The sequence below is a fragment of the Nothoprocta perdicaria genome, unplaced genomic scaffold (assembly GCF_003342845.1).
Source record: "Nothoprocta perdicaria isolate Ctin4 unplaced genomic scaffold, notPer1 scaffold_44, whole genome shotgun sequence".
In the NCBI taxonomy this organism is placed as follows: domain Eukaryota; kingdom Metazoa; phylum Chordata; class Aves; order Tinamiformes; family Tinamidae; genus Nothoprocta; species Nothoprocta perdicaria.
This window is the reverse complement of record NW_020455688.1, coordinates 4009386-4026585: the sequence shown is the minus strand read 5'-3', so window position 1 is coordinate 4026585 and position 17200 is coordinate 4009386. Positions and strand designations below refer to the sequence as shown.

At 41.9% G+C, this 17200-nt stretch overlaps 1 protein-coding gene across 5 annotated transcripts in view; it reads left to right on the top strand.

Annotated features, from left to right (window-relative positions):
* Positions 1-17200, top strand: part of MAGI2 (membrane associated guanylate kinase, WW and PDZ domain containing 2) — a 674980-nt gene that overhangs the window by 617374 nt on the left and 40406 nt on the right. For all 5 annotated transcript variants that reach the window (XM_026046375.1, XM_026046373.1, XM_026046374.1 and 2 more), the window contains 3 exons: positions 1236-1484; positions 13510-13695; positions 15742-15913. In XM_026046375.1, the coding sequence (XP_025902160.1) occupies positions 1236-1484; positions 13510-13695; positions 15742-15913 (607 nt within the window). The remainder of the gene's footprint in view (positions 1-1235; positions 1485-13509; positions 13696-15741; positions 15914-17200) is intronic.

Genomic DNA, 17200 nt, shown 5'->3' with positions numbered 1-17200 from the left:
TTTCTGTTGCAGCCACACTGACAAAAACAGTTTTCAGCTTTCTGAAACATGACAGCCAGAAAATGAGATCTCTCTTGTCACCAACTATGGCACTTAGTTGCAGACTTGGTTCAATGATTCTTGGAGATTTTCAATTCTAATGTAGCGGTATAATAATTGTTTGTTTTTCTTCCTCCTCATTCTCTCTAATCACTTTATTTCGTAGTTGCACAAGGACTGCTAAAGGACACACCTGACTGAGAAAACAACAGCCTGTCCTTGGATGATGTTTATTTTATTAATGTATACACAGTGAAGGTCTAACTTGTAAGCTCTCTTCCTAGGCTGTGTGTGTGTATGTGTGAGCTCTTCGTGTGCTCTGTAGAATGACTCTACCACTCTCACAGCTGTGAACAGAAAATGTATTTCTCATATTTATCTGAAAGTTGCATCTTAAAATTGCCATTAAATAATAATGACTTGTGTAAACAGCTTAGATCCTGAAGGAATAAAAATCTTCTTCTCATCTAAAGGCGTAACTTTACTGTTTTGGGTTTCCGCAATGCTTATATTAAAAAAAAAATGGTTTAATCCCACAAGATTTAACTTGTTCCATGTTCCTGTTACTATAAAGAACTGCTGAAGTATGGACTCCGTTTTCACATCTCCCCTTTTCAACTCATTCACACCAGAGCATCTCCCAGTCTTTAAATGAGCTCTGCTTCTGTGACTACACCCACAGAAAAAACTATTTGTGATTATTTTTCATTGTATAACCACTCTGCTCCATATGTCTTTTGAGCACGCTGATCAACATGCTATAAAGAGCATTATGCAGCTAATCCTAATGACTCTCTTTTAGCTGCCTGCTTAAATTCTTTTAATCCAAACAAAAATTTATATTGCATTAGATGTCACATTTTCCTCTAGATGACAGAACAGCTAGTAGACAAGACCATAGTGCTTGCTAACGATTTTGCAGTCCAGAGGATAGCCACTGCTTCTTACAGCAGTTCCCTTTCCTCTCTTTTAGCTAGCTTAGCAGTGAGTATTCATGCTTGTTTTATTTGATTGCCCTTGAATGCTTTGCATAATCATGTAGATTCCTGTCTCTCTGCATATGTTATGGTTCCTAGTTTAATATTTACAGTAGTCTGGCTATAGACAGTCGACTGTATTCGTGTTGCATTAGCAAATGTACTGTAAGTCGTGGAGCCACTGAGCAGAATGTAATACTGATTTGATTTATATTTTAGGAGAACCGTGCCCAGAGAATGGCAGAAGCCCAGGCTCGGTGTCTACACACCACAGTTCTCCAAGAAGTGACTATGCTACTTATGCTAACAGTAATCACGCTGTCTCTAGCAGTAATGCTACACCCCCAGAGGGCTTTGCTTCTCACAGCCTCCAAACCAGCGATGTTGTGATCCACCGCAAGGAGAACGAAGGCTTTGGCTTTGTGATCATCAGCTCCTTGAACAGGCCTGAATCGGGGTCCACGATAAGTAAGTAATCACATTTTTCAGCTTTTATTTTCCCCATTTGTCTCCAAGTAAAAGAAAATGAACTAAAACCTGACACCTGCTTACTAATCTCTGCATGGTTGCATTGATTAAAGCTGAAGGGACTCTCCATGTCACTTCCAGAGCCATTGGTTTTCTGTTGTATCTTGGACAAAACCAAAGGTTTTTCTGGCCTCTGAGGCATTGTTTTTTAAACACTCTTTTTACTGTCAAGGTACTGTGAAAGTCATCCACAAAGTAGATTTTCTCTGATCCTTTATCCCGAAGAGACACTGCAGGTAACCAACAAACAATTCCCGCCATCTGCTGCTGAATTACACTTATTTATTATGAGGAAGTTCAGAAACTTGCCATGAAAGTTGAGATCAAAGAAAACTCTATAATTGGAATTATTTGGCTAGGATATTGATGAGGCAGCTAGAAAGTCAATTAGAAAGTGAGACAGGGAGGTTAATCTTTTAACTGGCTGAACTGTAGATAATACATAAATTCACAGAATCACAGAAGAGCTGGAGTTAGAAGGGGCCTTTAAAGACCGTCTGGTCCAACCCATGCTTAAGCAGGGTGAGCTCGGACAGATCGCCCAGGACCATGTCCAGTTGGATCTTCCAAGATCTCCAAGGAGGGAGATCAGAACTTCTCTGAGCAAGTTTTTCCAATGTTCAGCCACTTTCACAGTCAAGTGTTTTCTTGTGTTCAAATGGCATTTCCTGTGTTTGAATTTGTGCTCACTGCTTCTCTTCCTGTGACTGTGAATTTGGATCTGTCCAYTTTACATGTTCCTGCTGGATGTTTATACACACTGATAAGATCCCCCTGAGCCTTCTTATCTCCAGGCTGAACAGACCCAGCTCTCTCAGCTCTTCTTGTATGACAAATGCTCCAATCCATTTATCATTTTTGAGCCTCTTGGAGGCTGGACTTTCTCCAGTACCTTCATATCTGTCTTGTACTGGGGAGTCCCAGACTCCACTTCAGATGTGTCCTCATCAGTGCTGAGTGGGGGGAAAGAATCACCTCCCTTGTCCTGGTGGCAACGCGCTGCCTCATGCTGCCCCAGGTGCCACTGGACTTCCTTCCCACAAGGACTCATTGCTTTCTCATGTTCAGGACCCTARGCTTTTCTCCACAGAGCTGTTTCCCAGCAGATCAGCCCCCAGCCTGTCCTGGTGCATGGAGCTATTCGTCCCAAGGTGCAGGACTTTGCACTACCCCTTGCTCAAYTCCATGAGGTTCCTCTCTGCCTATTGCTCCAGCATTTAGTGCTGTTTAGGATGTCCTCCATATGTGAGACGTCTGAAAAGAGTTTGGACAAATATGATATAGCACCTAGAAGAGACTCACACCCTTTTTAATGGTAGCTACAGGCAGAGAGGCCCATTTGTAATTTGAATGGCACTAGACACCTACATTTACCCAGTTGAACTGAGTCCATTGGATGGAGGAGAATTAAACACTTTGTTTTGAGAGATATCCACACCTCCCACCAAATCCATCTGAAACTATGAACACTAACCACTTCTGAAAAATTAAGACCAGGGAGAAAATTTGACAATTTGCAAGTTATAGCCTAATGCAGTCTTTTCCTTGCATTCAAAAGATGTTTTTCAGAAACAATTCTTTTGCCTCAAACCCGTTCATGAGGAAACAAAAAAAAAATTTCAGCTTTTAGGACCAGATTTCACAGTTCTAAATTAATTAGAGAAAAATGAATAAGAGTGTATGGGGAAAGCTATATCTGACAATTGCAAATGATCTCAGAAAACATCTTCACTATATTTCATGATCATGCAGTTATTTGAAGTGTTGCTTTTCATATTACCTCAGCTGAATTTTAAAATACCATAAGATTGCTAGAAATAATATTGTAACAAAATCATGGATAATTAGCCACTTGGGACTCTGAGTCTTCACTTTATTGAATATAATAGCCAACTTGAAGTTCTTTGCAGAAGATGAGATAAAAAAAAATCCATAGAGGGCACTGAGATACATACATATTAATCAGTAAGCTGGTCGTGAATTTTATTTTGGGGGAGATGAAGAGGAGAGGAGAAAGGGATAAAAAMCAAAAATTATGGGGCCAGGCTCAAGATCCTACTTCATCTCCTACCCTCCAACATACTGTTGTGATGGTGACACCATTTCTGYCCCCAAGCAAGTACATAGGTAGCCACTGTTGAACTTCAGTTGGATACCTCCAATGAAAATGACAGTCTGCTGAGGAAATAAGTGAATTTATTAAAATAATAACTGTATTGAATTACAAATCTCTCAAAGAGCTCTCAAATCTTAAGTTTAGAAAAACAGCAAAGGACCAAAAATGTTCAATTTGTTGTAGACAGTAACATAGCAAAAGAGATTCTTCCATATAGATTCGGATCCAAAAATGTAGTGAAAAAAAAAAAGGTGAAAATCAGTCTTTCTCATCAGTAATAAAAACAAGTTAAAAATCATTGATCACTTGGATTTTAAGGGGAGGGTCCTCTCTACCTAATATTTATTTGCTCAGACTAATTTGTGCTATATTAACAGCATCATGACAGATATATTGAGGAGAAGCACTTATCCCCCTATAAAATACGACCTCCTCAATGTAAGAAAGGTACCAATAAACTGAAGCGAGTTCAGTGGAGGACCACCACAACGGTCAGGGCTGGAGCCCTGTCCCTATAAGGAGAGGCTGAGGAACCAGGGCCTCTTCAGTGTGGAGACAAGATGGCTTTGGGGGGACCTGACAGCAGCCTACCTGTGTCTACAGAGAGGGCATCCAGAGGACACAGTGGGAGTGTGTGGTGGGAGGTGAGAGGCAGTGGTCATAAGCTGAAAGAAGAGGTTCAGACTGCATGTGTGGAGAAGTTTTTTTCCCCTGTGAGGTCAGTCAAACCTCAGGCCGCTCGGGAAGGTTATGTAGCCTGACTCCATCTTGAGAGGTTTTCAAGACCAGACTGGATAAAGCTTGAGCATCCTGATGTGACTCCCTAGATGACTCTGGACAGTCCTGGACATAGGAGGTATAATATATCAATATCTAAATATGGATTTGTATGACACTGTGTTAAATGTCTTAGTAGGCACTTGCTTTTCACAGCAATGGTACATTAATGTCATGAAATGTTGTGCTGTAATTCTTATGCTTCAGATTTCAGAGTTAGTCCATTTGTTGTTAGCTCAAGAATCTCCGCCTTGCACTGAAAGATGCTCTACAGACATGACATAAACTTAAGCAGTTAATGGCTGGCCTCAGAGCTGCAAGTCCTTGGGTTTCCTGCTTTGCACTTGGCTTGGGGCTCCCAGGGAGCACGAAAGTTTGCTCCATGGGAGTTTGCCAGGCGAGTGGTAACTGGCTCTGAAGCTCCATGTCCATTCTGCTAAGAGTAACCAGCAACACTYCGAGTATCCCATCTTTTCCCATCCTCTCTGGTGAGGAGTGGGCTCATGCCCACTGCCCTGCTCCCACACAGCCCATTAGGAATGTTCCCCATTCCCTCTGTCCCACAAAAACACCACAAGACAGTCAGGAGCTTCCCAGATTCAGGATGTCATTCTGGTTCGAGCACGCTCACACACTTGGCCATGTTTTCTCTTGACAAGCTTTGCAAGGGTTACCTTGTCACTGTTCATTTCCAGACCTGCCTTTGCTTTGCAGAAATTTGCAGCATCCTCTGAGGGCATTTTTTTCACCCTTGATTGCCTGCACAGAATAAGGGAAGACTATGGCTGTAATTAGGGAACAGATTCTTTTTTTCACATTTTGTGATAGGTAGAATTGTAGCTGTCATTTTAATAAATTCCTGTTAAGTAGCTTGCAGCCAGTCTTTAGATCTGGACATAGTTTTGACTTACTGATACTTGCTTAAACATCCAAGGCTTGTGGCACAATTCTTTTCCTGTGTTCTCCAATGACATAAAATTTCTCTTTCCTATATCAAAGCATTACTTGGAATATTCTTTAACTCAGCACAGTGGATTATCTTATACCAACCTACAGTTCTGATACAGTTCAGATCAGGAGAGGAAAAAGAGTGACAAGGATTGAATGAAACGATTTCACAGGGCAAAGTTGGGGCACAGACAAGATCAGCCATGCTTCAAAAATATATCAGTAAAAGAAGATAAAATGGATAAATAAAGAACTGTGCCTGAGTGGTACATCCAGGAGCAAATCATTTTGCCTAGTGCAGAGGCTTTTAGAGTGGTAAGAGATTAAAAAAAGAAAATTCACCTGGCCAGGCTCTGACCTGTTCCTAATGAAAGGATTAACTTCCTTTGACCCAAATGCTGTTTATTAYGCCTCCCCCCAGACCCTATCCCACATAAAAGGGTGCCTCGGCTCTCCCTCTGACTAAACAGGCCTCCTAAATTTGACCTTTCTTCATACTTTCTATTGCTTTGCAGGCTGCCCATAATTTGTCAAAACTTTGACAACCCCAGTGGTGTTTCTTTAAAGGACTCAGAGTCACTATTTAGCTGAAGGCTTAGAAATTGCAAATATTAATTTTTCGATTTTGGGGTGGCTACTGGCTGCATTATCTAGGAGTCTTCCCAGGCCACCACATTGTCCCCCAGCATTAAGGGGCTTCCGGCTTTAGGGGTCCTTGCTCACTAGCAGAGCTCGGTGGCTGCACTGAACAAAAGCCAACCTATGGCTGAAGTCCAATCCTGAGGAAAACATCCATGCTTCTCCAGGAATGAGCAGCCACAGTGTGTGTGGCTCTGCAAGGGAGGGTTGCTCACGAGATACCTCCTCTGACGCTGCAAGGTCCCACCACAGGCAGCATGTGCAGGCTGTGGAAATGCAGCTCTCCAACATGCCACCACGTGACGTGATGGGATCAAGCGTCATCCTGCAGCTCCCACACCCAAACACGCGTTAGTTAACTTTCCTGTTACACTACCTTTAGGATGATATTCCGTAGTGTGCTGCATSCCATGGAGAAGCACTTGCAGTCAGCTGGAAATGGCCAAAAGAAAATTCCCCCATGAACTTGTCCCAGCATATTAAGAAATTCACTTTTCTTACCTACGTAGGCTGCTACTCTTGCTTTTCCCTCGCTTGTGTTTGGGATGCAGGCTTTTAAGAACAGAACTTGTGGCCCTCTAGAGATTCCTAACGTCCTAATATTTCTAGAAAAAAAGAAAAGGATGTAGAAGGAGAAAGTATAAGGAACCATATGTTGCAAATAGATCTTGCTAACTGGCAACTTCCGCTGAAAATGGAAAATTTTGGCAATATTACTGTGAATTTTACAGTAGCAAACACTGGCAGTTAGCATAATTATGAAGTGCAAATAAATTTCAAATATAGAAATAATTAAAAAAAAAGCGGTTTAAAGAAGTGAAGGCAGAAGGCTGTGCTTACTTGTTATAATCTCTCTCTGGTTTAGTAAAAGAGGAATTATAGATTTCATTTGCCCATACACTGCATATGCCAATGACTGCTGGGTTTTAAAAACATGATAGCAGTGGCCTAATGAGAGAGCCTTCTCAGATTTCTCAAAACACACAGGCTGAACTAAAAACCACAGATCCAAGATAAGCCTCTGATGACTGCAGAAAACAGTGTTCTGAAATAAGTAGCTTTGAACTCCTTGCAGGTTAGAGATAAAGAACAGCTTCTTGATGAAGGATAAACTCAAAATGCGTGATCTGAGACAGTTTTTGGTGCTGCAATTTCACCTGTACCTCTTACGTGAGGTGAGGAGGTGCCTGGGAGGAAGGATCTCCTGCGACAAACCTGCAAATCCTAAGGAAAACAGAATATTTGAAATGTAGGATGTCCATCTATCCTGACTTGGGGAACTTTTGAACAGAGCCGTGAAAACACCACCTGCAATGAGATTCTCCCGTGGAATTTGYGTGGGACTTAGGGGCAAAGAATCTGGTCTCTCATTTCTGCTTCTACCTGGCTTTGATTTTTAGGCTTGGGCTGTTTTTCTGCCTTTCCATCTATAAAAAACACCACACTTTCTCAGGTTGTTTAACTGGCTGTATATTTGGAAGATAAATTATTTTATCAGTTGTATTTTTTTAACCAAAATAATATATCTAATAGCAATGAAATAACCCCAAAGACAAAAGAGATTATTTGCATCACTGAAAATATATTGCTGAGTTTACAGGCAAGAATTATTGAACTGGGTATTGGATATTTTGGGAGATTAAATCATGGAGAATGCCATTCTCTTTGGCTGACTCCAGAGTTTTCAAAGTCGCTTGTACTTAGTGCAGCTGCTCCTTTGTTTTGAAAGATCAAAATCTGTAACAGTTTTTCCAGCACCAGCCTGGGAAGATGATCCAGGTTTTGCTAGTGTCAGGGCAGGACTCTCTTTTGCTTTGATAAATTAGGTACCTGACATGCACTAGCTGCCCATTTCTTCTTTAGATCTTTAGATTTCTAAGTCATATCACTTGGTCCCATCTAGTTTCTTACATTTGTGGCAAAATGACTGTGGATACAGTCCATGATAGGATGCTTCAATTTGTATGTTCCTTGATCTTATAACCAGGAGTGATCATTGCCATCTGCAAGTATATTRCAAGCTTTTTTCTTCTTTTTAATGATTCCCACATAAACTAGCTAATAAATTTCTGGAAAACATTTTGTCTTGATTTTAGAATTACYCCAACAGAAACTGCACCATATTCAAGCTTCCTGAATTTCAGATTATTGAGAGCCAATTAAATTACAGCTGTTTACCTTGAGTATACTCTTCCAATTAAAACCTGATATGCTGGAGCCTGCTGGTTGAATGAAAATTCTTGCACCTTTGGAGAACTGAGGACATAATAAATATTCRTGTCATCAGCTGTATAACATGGAAAAGGACTGCTGGCTCAGGATGGTTCATTGGCTTGGTTTACTACCTTTAACATTAAAAAAAGGTTGCAAGAATTTTTCTGCCAGAGGGCTTAATAGATAGAGATTTGATTTCTTTTCCCTTTAACTGATCATTTCTGACATTTAGCTACTATGCAGAGGAAAAACATGAAAGGTAGTTTTTACAAAATCCAATCTCAGCTTTTATGACTAGAAATTCTGAATAGATATAAAGAGAAGAAAACCCTGCGTGTAAAAGAAAAAAAAAAAAAAGGTTATCTGTTGGTAACATCTTGTTAGGATCWGCTATTTCTAATGTTCAGGTCTCCCAACTCAGAAGGGATTGTTTTTATTTCCAAAAAAGCAAAAGACATATAAARAGGTAAAAGCAGTATTTATACTCAGGATCCCCTCCGGCTTTGTGTACAACTGACTCGAGGGGCTCCCAGGTACCAAGTCAAGAACTTGCTGTCTTTTCTATAGCATGAAGGAGTGGAAAGGTTGTTAATTTGAAGTAAAAGGGGATAATTTTATCAAAGTATTARTCATAGAATCATAGAATGCTTGGAAGGGACCTCAGAGGTCATCKAGTCCAACCCCCCAGCTCACACAGGGTCACCTAGAGCACGTGGCACAGGGCTGCGTCCAAGCAGGTTTTAAAGATCTCCAGAGAAGGAGACTCCACAACCTCTCTGGGCAGCCTGTGCCAGGGCTCTGTCACTCTCACTGTCAAGAAGTGTTTCCTTAAGYYCCTGTGGAACTTTTGGTGCCTCAGCTTGTGGCCRTTTCCTCTAGTCCTATCRCTGKCCACCACTGAAAAGAGGCCAGCCCCCTCCTCCTCMCTGCCTCCCTTGAGGTATTTATACACACTGATCAGGTCCCCCCTCAGCCTCCTCTTCTCCAGGCTGAACAGGCCCAGCTCCCTSAGCGTTTGGATTTGGAGCTATCAATAAGTTAATCTAAGAAGTTGTTGTGCACCTGCTAGGCATGATGATTTAAGATTTGTCTCTTGATTTTGGGGTTTCCTCTGCCTGCTTTGTTGGGAGGTGAGCTCGGAGCAGCTTCTCGCGCTGGCTCCGTCCTGGGAGGGTCACCCAGGGCTCCTCACACGGGTGCTTTAAATAGCAGAGGGAGACACAGGGAGAGGGGCTGATGGCATCAAAAACTCTGGAAGCTCTGGTGCTCTCAGGATTCAAATATTCCTGAAGTCGCTCTTTTTATATATATGTAAGTGCACAGCAGAAAAATATAGGCTCCCTTGTGAGATCTGTTGTGAGGAACTGTTTCTGCTGCACTGCTGCTCTCTACCACCAGGATGTTTGGGTTTAGGATTACARCTCCTGCCCTAGAAATATTTTTTGTATTCATATGTGAAATATCCCATCAGTAGTACACCTAGGGTGAATTGATAATATATGGTCAAAACCATATATAACAGACCTCAGTGGACTGTATGTTTTATTTACTTATAGACTGTCTCATTAATTCCCCATATTTTCAACACTTAAAGCAAGTCTATATAAACTACAGTTTACCCTAATATTTTACCCATGTTGTTTCCTCTGCTGTGTAAGTGACTAAGAAATGGGCTGCCTTTCAGAAGGGCAGCTTATTCACTCTGCTCATCCTTGGTTTGGATAATGAAATTCTTGCATAGCCAACAAGTACTAAACACTGCTCAGAGACCTCTGTGGGGGGAAAAAAAATGGATCAAATCCTCCACAAAGTATAATCTAGGCACGTGTTGCTGTTCAAGATATCCATGTTTGAGTAACAACTTGTTAATGAATCTCAGAAGAGGTGTGAACCCATTAGTGCAGATCTTTAAGGGCAGGTGGACTCRTTTACCACCCATCAAGCGATCGGAGGCATCTAAAAGGTTCATTTAACAACTGCTCTGCTCAGATAAAAATAAACCATTGGAGACAAGAGCTAAGAAAAAATAAATAAAAAGCCATKATAGCAAAGTCCTAATGAAAGGTGGGATGTGGAAAGCGCGATGCTGAGGCACGGAGGTGGTGCTGGATGAGAGCACAGAGATGGAGCCAGGGGGCTGCAGTGCCCCAAGCCCCCTCCAGTCACATCCTCAGCTGCAAAATCACAAGGCTCCAATTCAGGCTGCAGCTTGAGCCTGCTAGCTGCTGGAAGCACGTCTGATTCCTTCYTGTGTACCTTCTTCTGTGCAACAGTTACCACTGAGCACAAAAGAAATGTGCTGCATGGTAATCCCACTTGTTACAGCCCTTCAAAGTGGTGAACATCCATGTCCTGCTCATCTTCTTCATTGCATTGCTGATTTTATCATTCTGGGTCTCCCCGTGGTCTCTTCCCCAGCTGCAGATTTGTGTAGCGTTCTCTTCTGCAGACGTGGTTTGTGTTCCTCGCTGTCAGGCTGCTTTTCTGTGAGACGTTGCTAGCTCCATACTGTGCATTTTGAGACAGAGATACTGGCACAGCCAGCAAGAGCCAGACTGTAGGTGCACAACCACAGGCTAACGGTAGTTGTTGCTAGGCTTTTCAAACTCTTAAAATTSTATTTAACATTTTGCTTGGATGATGCTTTTAGAGAACTAGCTGCATTTTTTTGCAAGTTCCCATTCCTGCCTTATAATAATTAGTTAGGGCCCATCCCTGCTTCAGTCTAGCTAGGGTTATTTTTTCCCCATGGGCAACATTCTGCATTATTTTACATGAGATTTTTGTCTGCCACTTCACTCAACCTGCTCAATACTGCCAATTTAACAGCTCTTCCATACCAGTTTTAGATGTGACCGTTCTGAACAGTAAAATTTCTCAATTACAGAGATTCACAGTTCATTTCTACCTTTTCTTCCTTAGCTTTTACTTAATTAATCCCATGTGAGAGGAGCTGTTATCCCTTCCCATTGAATATTTCACCTCCAAAGGTTCTTAAAAGTTTTCTAAAAGTTTTCTAGAATACCATCAATTTTCTCTGCTTGAACAACCTGGACATCAAATATGCTGCACCCCGATGCATCCCTACATCCTACTGCATTTGACTTGTACCTGAAAATAAGTCCCATGAGCCTACCGCTCAGCCAACAAGTGTGARCTCAGGTGGGGCTTTGTGCCCTACAGGAGACCAAGAGGTAGCTCTCCGTTGGACACTAGAAGCTCCATGGGATGTTGCTGGGTGTCCCTGGGATGTCCTATCTCCTTCACAAGCCTTCATCGGTACCTGAGCCTTGGCCTCCTCCTATACCTCTGCGCTCATGCAGCAAGATAACAGGGTCATGTGTTGAACTACAAAGCCTCCAAACTCAGTAAAAAAGGTACCTTGGAAGATGAGTTTTGTTCTGGAAGTCATGGACTGTTGCCCTGACACATTGTACAGGAGGAATGAAAGGGCTGGGGCAATACCAGAGCAACCCGAGCACAAACCTCCTTCAGGGATGCAAAGGCCTTGAGGCTTCAAAGGGGGAAAAAGARGAAGAAAAGTTCCTCTTCCTCCTCCTCCTCTCTCCTTCACTTTTCTGTGGATCTGCAGGTGAATCAGACTTTTGTGGCCCTTCCTTCTCCAGCTTTCGTTTTAGTGAGTTTTGTACAAAATGTGGCTAYTCATGTTTCATCTATTTTAGTGTAGAGAAAGGTCTTAGACAGTGTGATATAAAGTGGGTGTTTACTTCCTGAGCAGCAAGACGTTTCCAAAGTGTGCTTATTGTGTCAGTATTGCTAGAGCCATCATTTAATTTGTATTCCTGCCTGAGCTTTACTGGTAAAGAAGCATGAAGTTTGATTATTGGTTGCACTCAGAGTACTCGTATTTTTAGCTCTCAGAAAATTAATTTTTAGCACTGGGAACAACACTTTTGTCCAGGCTACAAGCAAAAGTCACTTTGAGGTGTGTGTGTTGTGAATTTGCCTAAGATGTGCAATATGTGTTTGTCACCAGCACCTTCAGGGAATGTTTATCACAGGACTGAGAAGTTTGGTTTGTGGTGCTAGAGTATTCTGAACACATGTCCTGTTCACAATTTGCTTTATGTGAGCACTGATAGTCTAGCTGTTTTCCCAGAACTGTTTAATTGATGTTTCCTTTTGCCTTTTGCAGTTCTCTTTAGATGTTAGAAATTTTAATTTATTATTTTAAAGAAAAAATTTTTAAACACCAATTGGATGTGGTTAGTGACTTAGTGCTAAGTTTGCCAAGATTTAAGTGTAGAACTGAAAGGGGATGCTCACTCACCTTTGTAATATTAATAGACTACATAGTTGAGTTTAATTACAACACGATATTAATAGAACATATRGTTAAGTTTAATTACAATAAGCATATTTATGGGTAATAAGGAGAAAAAAAAAGTCACATGCTGTAAGTCTAGATGAAGGGAAGAGTCARCTATAGTAGTTCAATTTAGAGAAAAACACAGGAGAGTAGGGAATAAATGGGAGAAAGATTGCAAGCAACATTCAGAAAACTCACTGGAAAATGAGGGAAGAGAGAACAAGAGAAAAAGAGGCTGCATGCAGCATGCAGAAACATGGAGAAACACAAAAAAAAAGAGCAAAAAGAGAAGCAAAGTTGTTCTGAGAATGTATGTGCACAGGTATCTATTTGTCATACCTAAATGTGTCTCTATGCTGCTCATAATCRGCTGTAACTTCGTGCTGTCACATATGTAAGCAGAAAGCTACACCTCTCAATAAACCTCTGGTCTGATTTCTATTTATCTGAAAGGAGGAGAAGAACAATTTAGCGAGCCCGGGGTGTTTTCAGTAGTGAAATCTGTGTGTGAAGTAAATCCCGCCTGTGGTGCTTCTACTGCAATGTACAGATAAAGGAATTYGGTAAACCCGGGGGTGGGAGGCAACTTAGGACTGTGCTTGTGGTGCACATTTATCCCTTTCGCGTTGCAATGCCCTGTTCTTCTCCYGAACCGCTTACGATCCTGTTACACGCCAGGTTTGTAAACCAGCCAAACTGTGGGTGGATTTTGGACCTCGTGCATATATGCCATGTATATATGCACATCTGGGTGCTGAATCGTTAATGAAACCTCTACTGAGTTAATGCAAGTGATTATTTTGTGAGAATGCCTGGTTTATGCACAAACTTTTTTAATTCACGTGGCGCTTTCTTCCAAAAGAGACCATTTTCTTTTGTTTGCGAACATCGTCATCACTTATTGCAGCGTATGGTAACTGCGACTGTTCTTCCTTGTCCAGCTGTCCCCCATAAAATAGGGCGGATAATTGATGGAAGTCCCGCTGATCGCTGTGCAAAACTTAAAGTCGGAGACCGGATCTTAGCTGTGAATGGCCAGTCTATCATTAACATGCCTCACGCAGATATTGTGAAACTAATTAAAGATGCAGGTCTCAGCGTAACACTCCGCATCATCCCTCAGGAGGGTAAGTCAATGGCCCTGAAAAACAGGAAGAAAATTTTAAGTAGCCTCCAATTAGCTTGAGTTATGTCACCCCTTGAAAGAGCGTCTTTTGTTTCACATRCTCAGCTGTAACATACAGTGCATGGAAATTACGGCCTTAGATCTAGCTAGAATAAAATCCACATTCTTGAAASTATTTCTAGTTATGAGCTGATATTTAAAGAGACCCCGGAGAAACGTGAGAGAGAACAGACTACTAGAGAGTTAGTTTTACTGGTTTTTGGAAGAATATTCCACTGCACAGAAAAGCACCCTATGAGAGGTGGGTTTTGTCATTCTTTGCTTTTTTATCTCACTGTAAGCCAAACTCTTACACAAAGTGACTCACAAGGGACTCCAGTGTCACCCTTGGGCATGTTCAATTACCTGTGACAAAAGAGTAATGACAGGGAAGAGGTCTGATTTGGTCATTTCCCCTCCACACTTACTTGTCACTRTAAGTGCACAAGGATGGAAAGAAATGAACCCTAAAATATCTCCTTTGGAGGGTGAGGATAAGGCAAGAGACYTGATATGTGGTTAGGAGTTATGGGCTTGGTTTCAGAGGGCGGGGGTTGTTCTGGTTTGGAGAGCTACTCTGCCAGTGTGTGAATAGTCCTGTGTTAGTGAGATTATGGCTTTACAGCTCAGCAACAAATAGTAATAGAGCTGGGAATGGCCCACACGRCAAGTAGGGTAATTAATGAGCCACACTGAAGTGGGATGGTCTCTGCTTCCGACTGCTGGATCCAGCAACTGGATGAGGAATGGTTTGACACTGGCCAGGGACTACAAATATGAGCACTTACCTACTTTGTTAAATGAATTCAGGGAGCAAATTCTACCCAAAYGTACAGAAGTACAACCATCCTGCCCCATTCAGGAGATGCTCCTAAACCTGCTCCAAAGTGAGAGGTCATGTCCAGCCTGGGCTGTTTTGAGCTTTGGGTGCTAGTGGTGAGAAACAACTTGTGTCCTAGGCCTGGCTACCCCACTGTTACACTGTGTGACACTGGACACCTCATTTATCTTTGGGTATTAGCATCCCAGTTTATAGCATTAGGGAAAAAAAAACTAAGAAATCTGTAATGCACTTTAGGTGAAAAATACCATATAAATGCAAAGCAGTTTTAGAAGCAGCTTATGATTTGACTAGTTCATCCATAGTTATGAGAGTAATGTAGAAATGAGGGACAATATTCCCAAGGTCTGTCTGTGAACATTCGCCATACACATGCAAAATAGGCAGTGCAAGACCTACGCCTAGCAAAGACACTGCTTTTGTCTGCATGAGGAGCATTATAAGTGCAAATATGCAAGATTTTTTGACAATTTAGCCTAAATTGGAAAGATTTTTATTGAAGAATCCATATTATTATAAAATAATTATAAACATAAATAATTACAGAGTCATTAGAAACATACAGTTTGAGGAGAGCCTAGCAGCCCTCCATCCTCATGTGGGYAGACTCCCACTTTGGGACTTTGGGTTTCTGTGGTGTTCCTATGCAAATCCCAGGTAATTTGGCACAAATGTATGACATAAAGCATCAGTTTAGCTGGTTAGGGAGCATTTTTTGAGATTGGTTTTGCTACTCGCTGTCCCCAAAGGCATAGGAAAGAGAAGAAACTCTTGTTGAGCACCAAATCAGCCAGAGCCACACAAGCCCAGCGGTGCCTCAATGTCTGTGACAGTAGTCTGTCACCCCATGAGAGTGGTGAAAACCATAAAATCACTCGTTCACTCAAAATGAAAAGTTTCCAAATATCAATACTTCTAGCTTTTAAAAAAGACCATGAAGCATAGGAGGCATTTGCACCCTGTCCAGCTGGGTTTTAAACAATGAAGGTGTCAACCGAAATTACCAGAGTGACCAAGATTTCCCCTCTCAGAGACTACCAGCAAGAGCCCAAATCTAATTACGAGCCCAGATAGCAAAAGCAGCAAGGCCAAAACTCCCCGGGGGAGAGGGGGACCCCGTAAACGCGCGCGGCCCGGCCGCCGCCATGACGGCCCTCTCGTCCGCAGCGTCGCCGTCAGCAGAGCTGAGCAGCCCGGCCTCGGCGCCCGGCTCCGAGAAGCAGAGCCCGCTGGCGCAGCCGCACAGCCCCGGCGGGACGCAGAGCCCCGGCGGGACGCAGAGCCCCGGCGGGCCGCCGCCGCCGCCGCAGCCCCTGCAGCTCCAGGGACACGAGAACAGGTGAGAGCGGCGCCCGGCGCCTGGCTGGCCGGGGGGAACGCGTTGGCACCTGCATTAGCTACATGTGTTTAAAGCAGACTTTGGCTTAGCAATATTTATATATTTAACTCTCCTTGTTCTCCAATCAGAGCTATTTAGTCTGTGGATTAATTGTTTTTTGTTAAAGGAGGATGAATCCACTCTCTCTGTGCTCATCTCCAGTAAGTAACGAGACTCATCAGGACCCTCATCCCCAATGTATTACATGCCAGCTATAAAACCTTTTCCTTTCAGAAGTACTTGTATTTAGTTGATTCAGGCACTGAGCATCCGAATTCACCTTGCTTAACAGATGTACCTTTTTCACTTGACTAAAATAAATAACTTTCACACTTTTCAAATTTCTTTCCTTTGTTATTTTATCAGATACTTCTCCAGAAGTTGTCACCTCCTAAGAAAGATGTGCTTCTGGTCCAAATCCCATGCAAAACTTTCACAAGAACCTCCCTGGGCTATTGTAAGCCAATAATGAATGTCTAGTGAATTGGGAGCTTTCAGAAGAGATCTGTAAACTATATTAATTACATTTGCAAAAAACAAGTTCTGTAATAGTTTTATTGAAATGCATAARCTATAATTGATAATGTCATTATTTACATATTTAACAAGAACTACAGTGACTACCATGGTAAATAAAAGCATCATCCTCTAAGGTGCAGCTGTACGTGGGGAACCTGCCYAAGGATGATTCTTGTTCCAGAAAAAAAGTTCATTTTTCCTGGCTGACATTTCACCACATTTTATAAGTCAGTTTGCAACCTGTACATATATTGCTTTTGYGTCAAAGAATAATAATGATATATAAAATCTTTAGGAATTATAACTGGTATTTTTCCTTTCCATATTCATGGGGTTTTGTGATGCAGTAAGCTTGTTTGCTTTCAGTCTTCTTGTTACAACAGATCATGCTACGAAGTAAAGAAGATAAGAGGATTGCATGTATTTGTGCAGGTCTTTCTATAGATGCCATGTATGGGGTTTAAGAGTGTGTGTGGCAGTGGAATGTTTTCTTCTTCTCAGGAAAGTCAGGCAGTACCAGGCAACTAGCTCTGCTTCYTTCTTGTCTGGTGGAGACATCCAGCTAATTAAAGCTAGTGTGTAGGACAACCTGCCGTAATGTTACTGCAACTGTACCAATCAAATAGCAAAGTTTTGAAATGCTAGATCTGAAACATTATGAAATGTTTAGCTTGTTGAGCGTTGTCTCTTCAGAGGTAAATTAACATGAACAAAAATGCTGGTGTCATT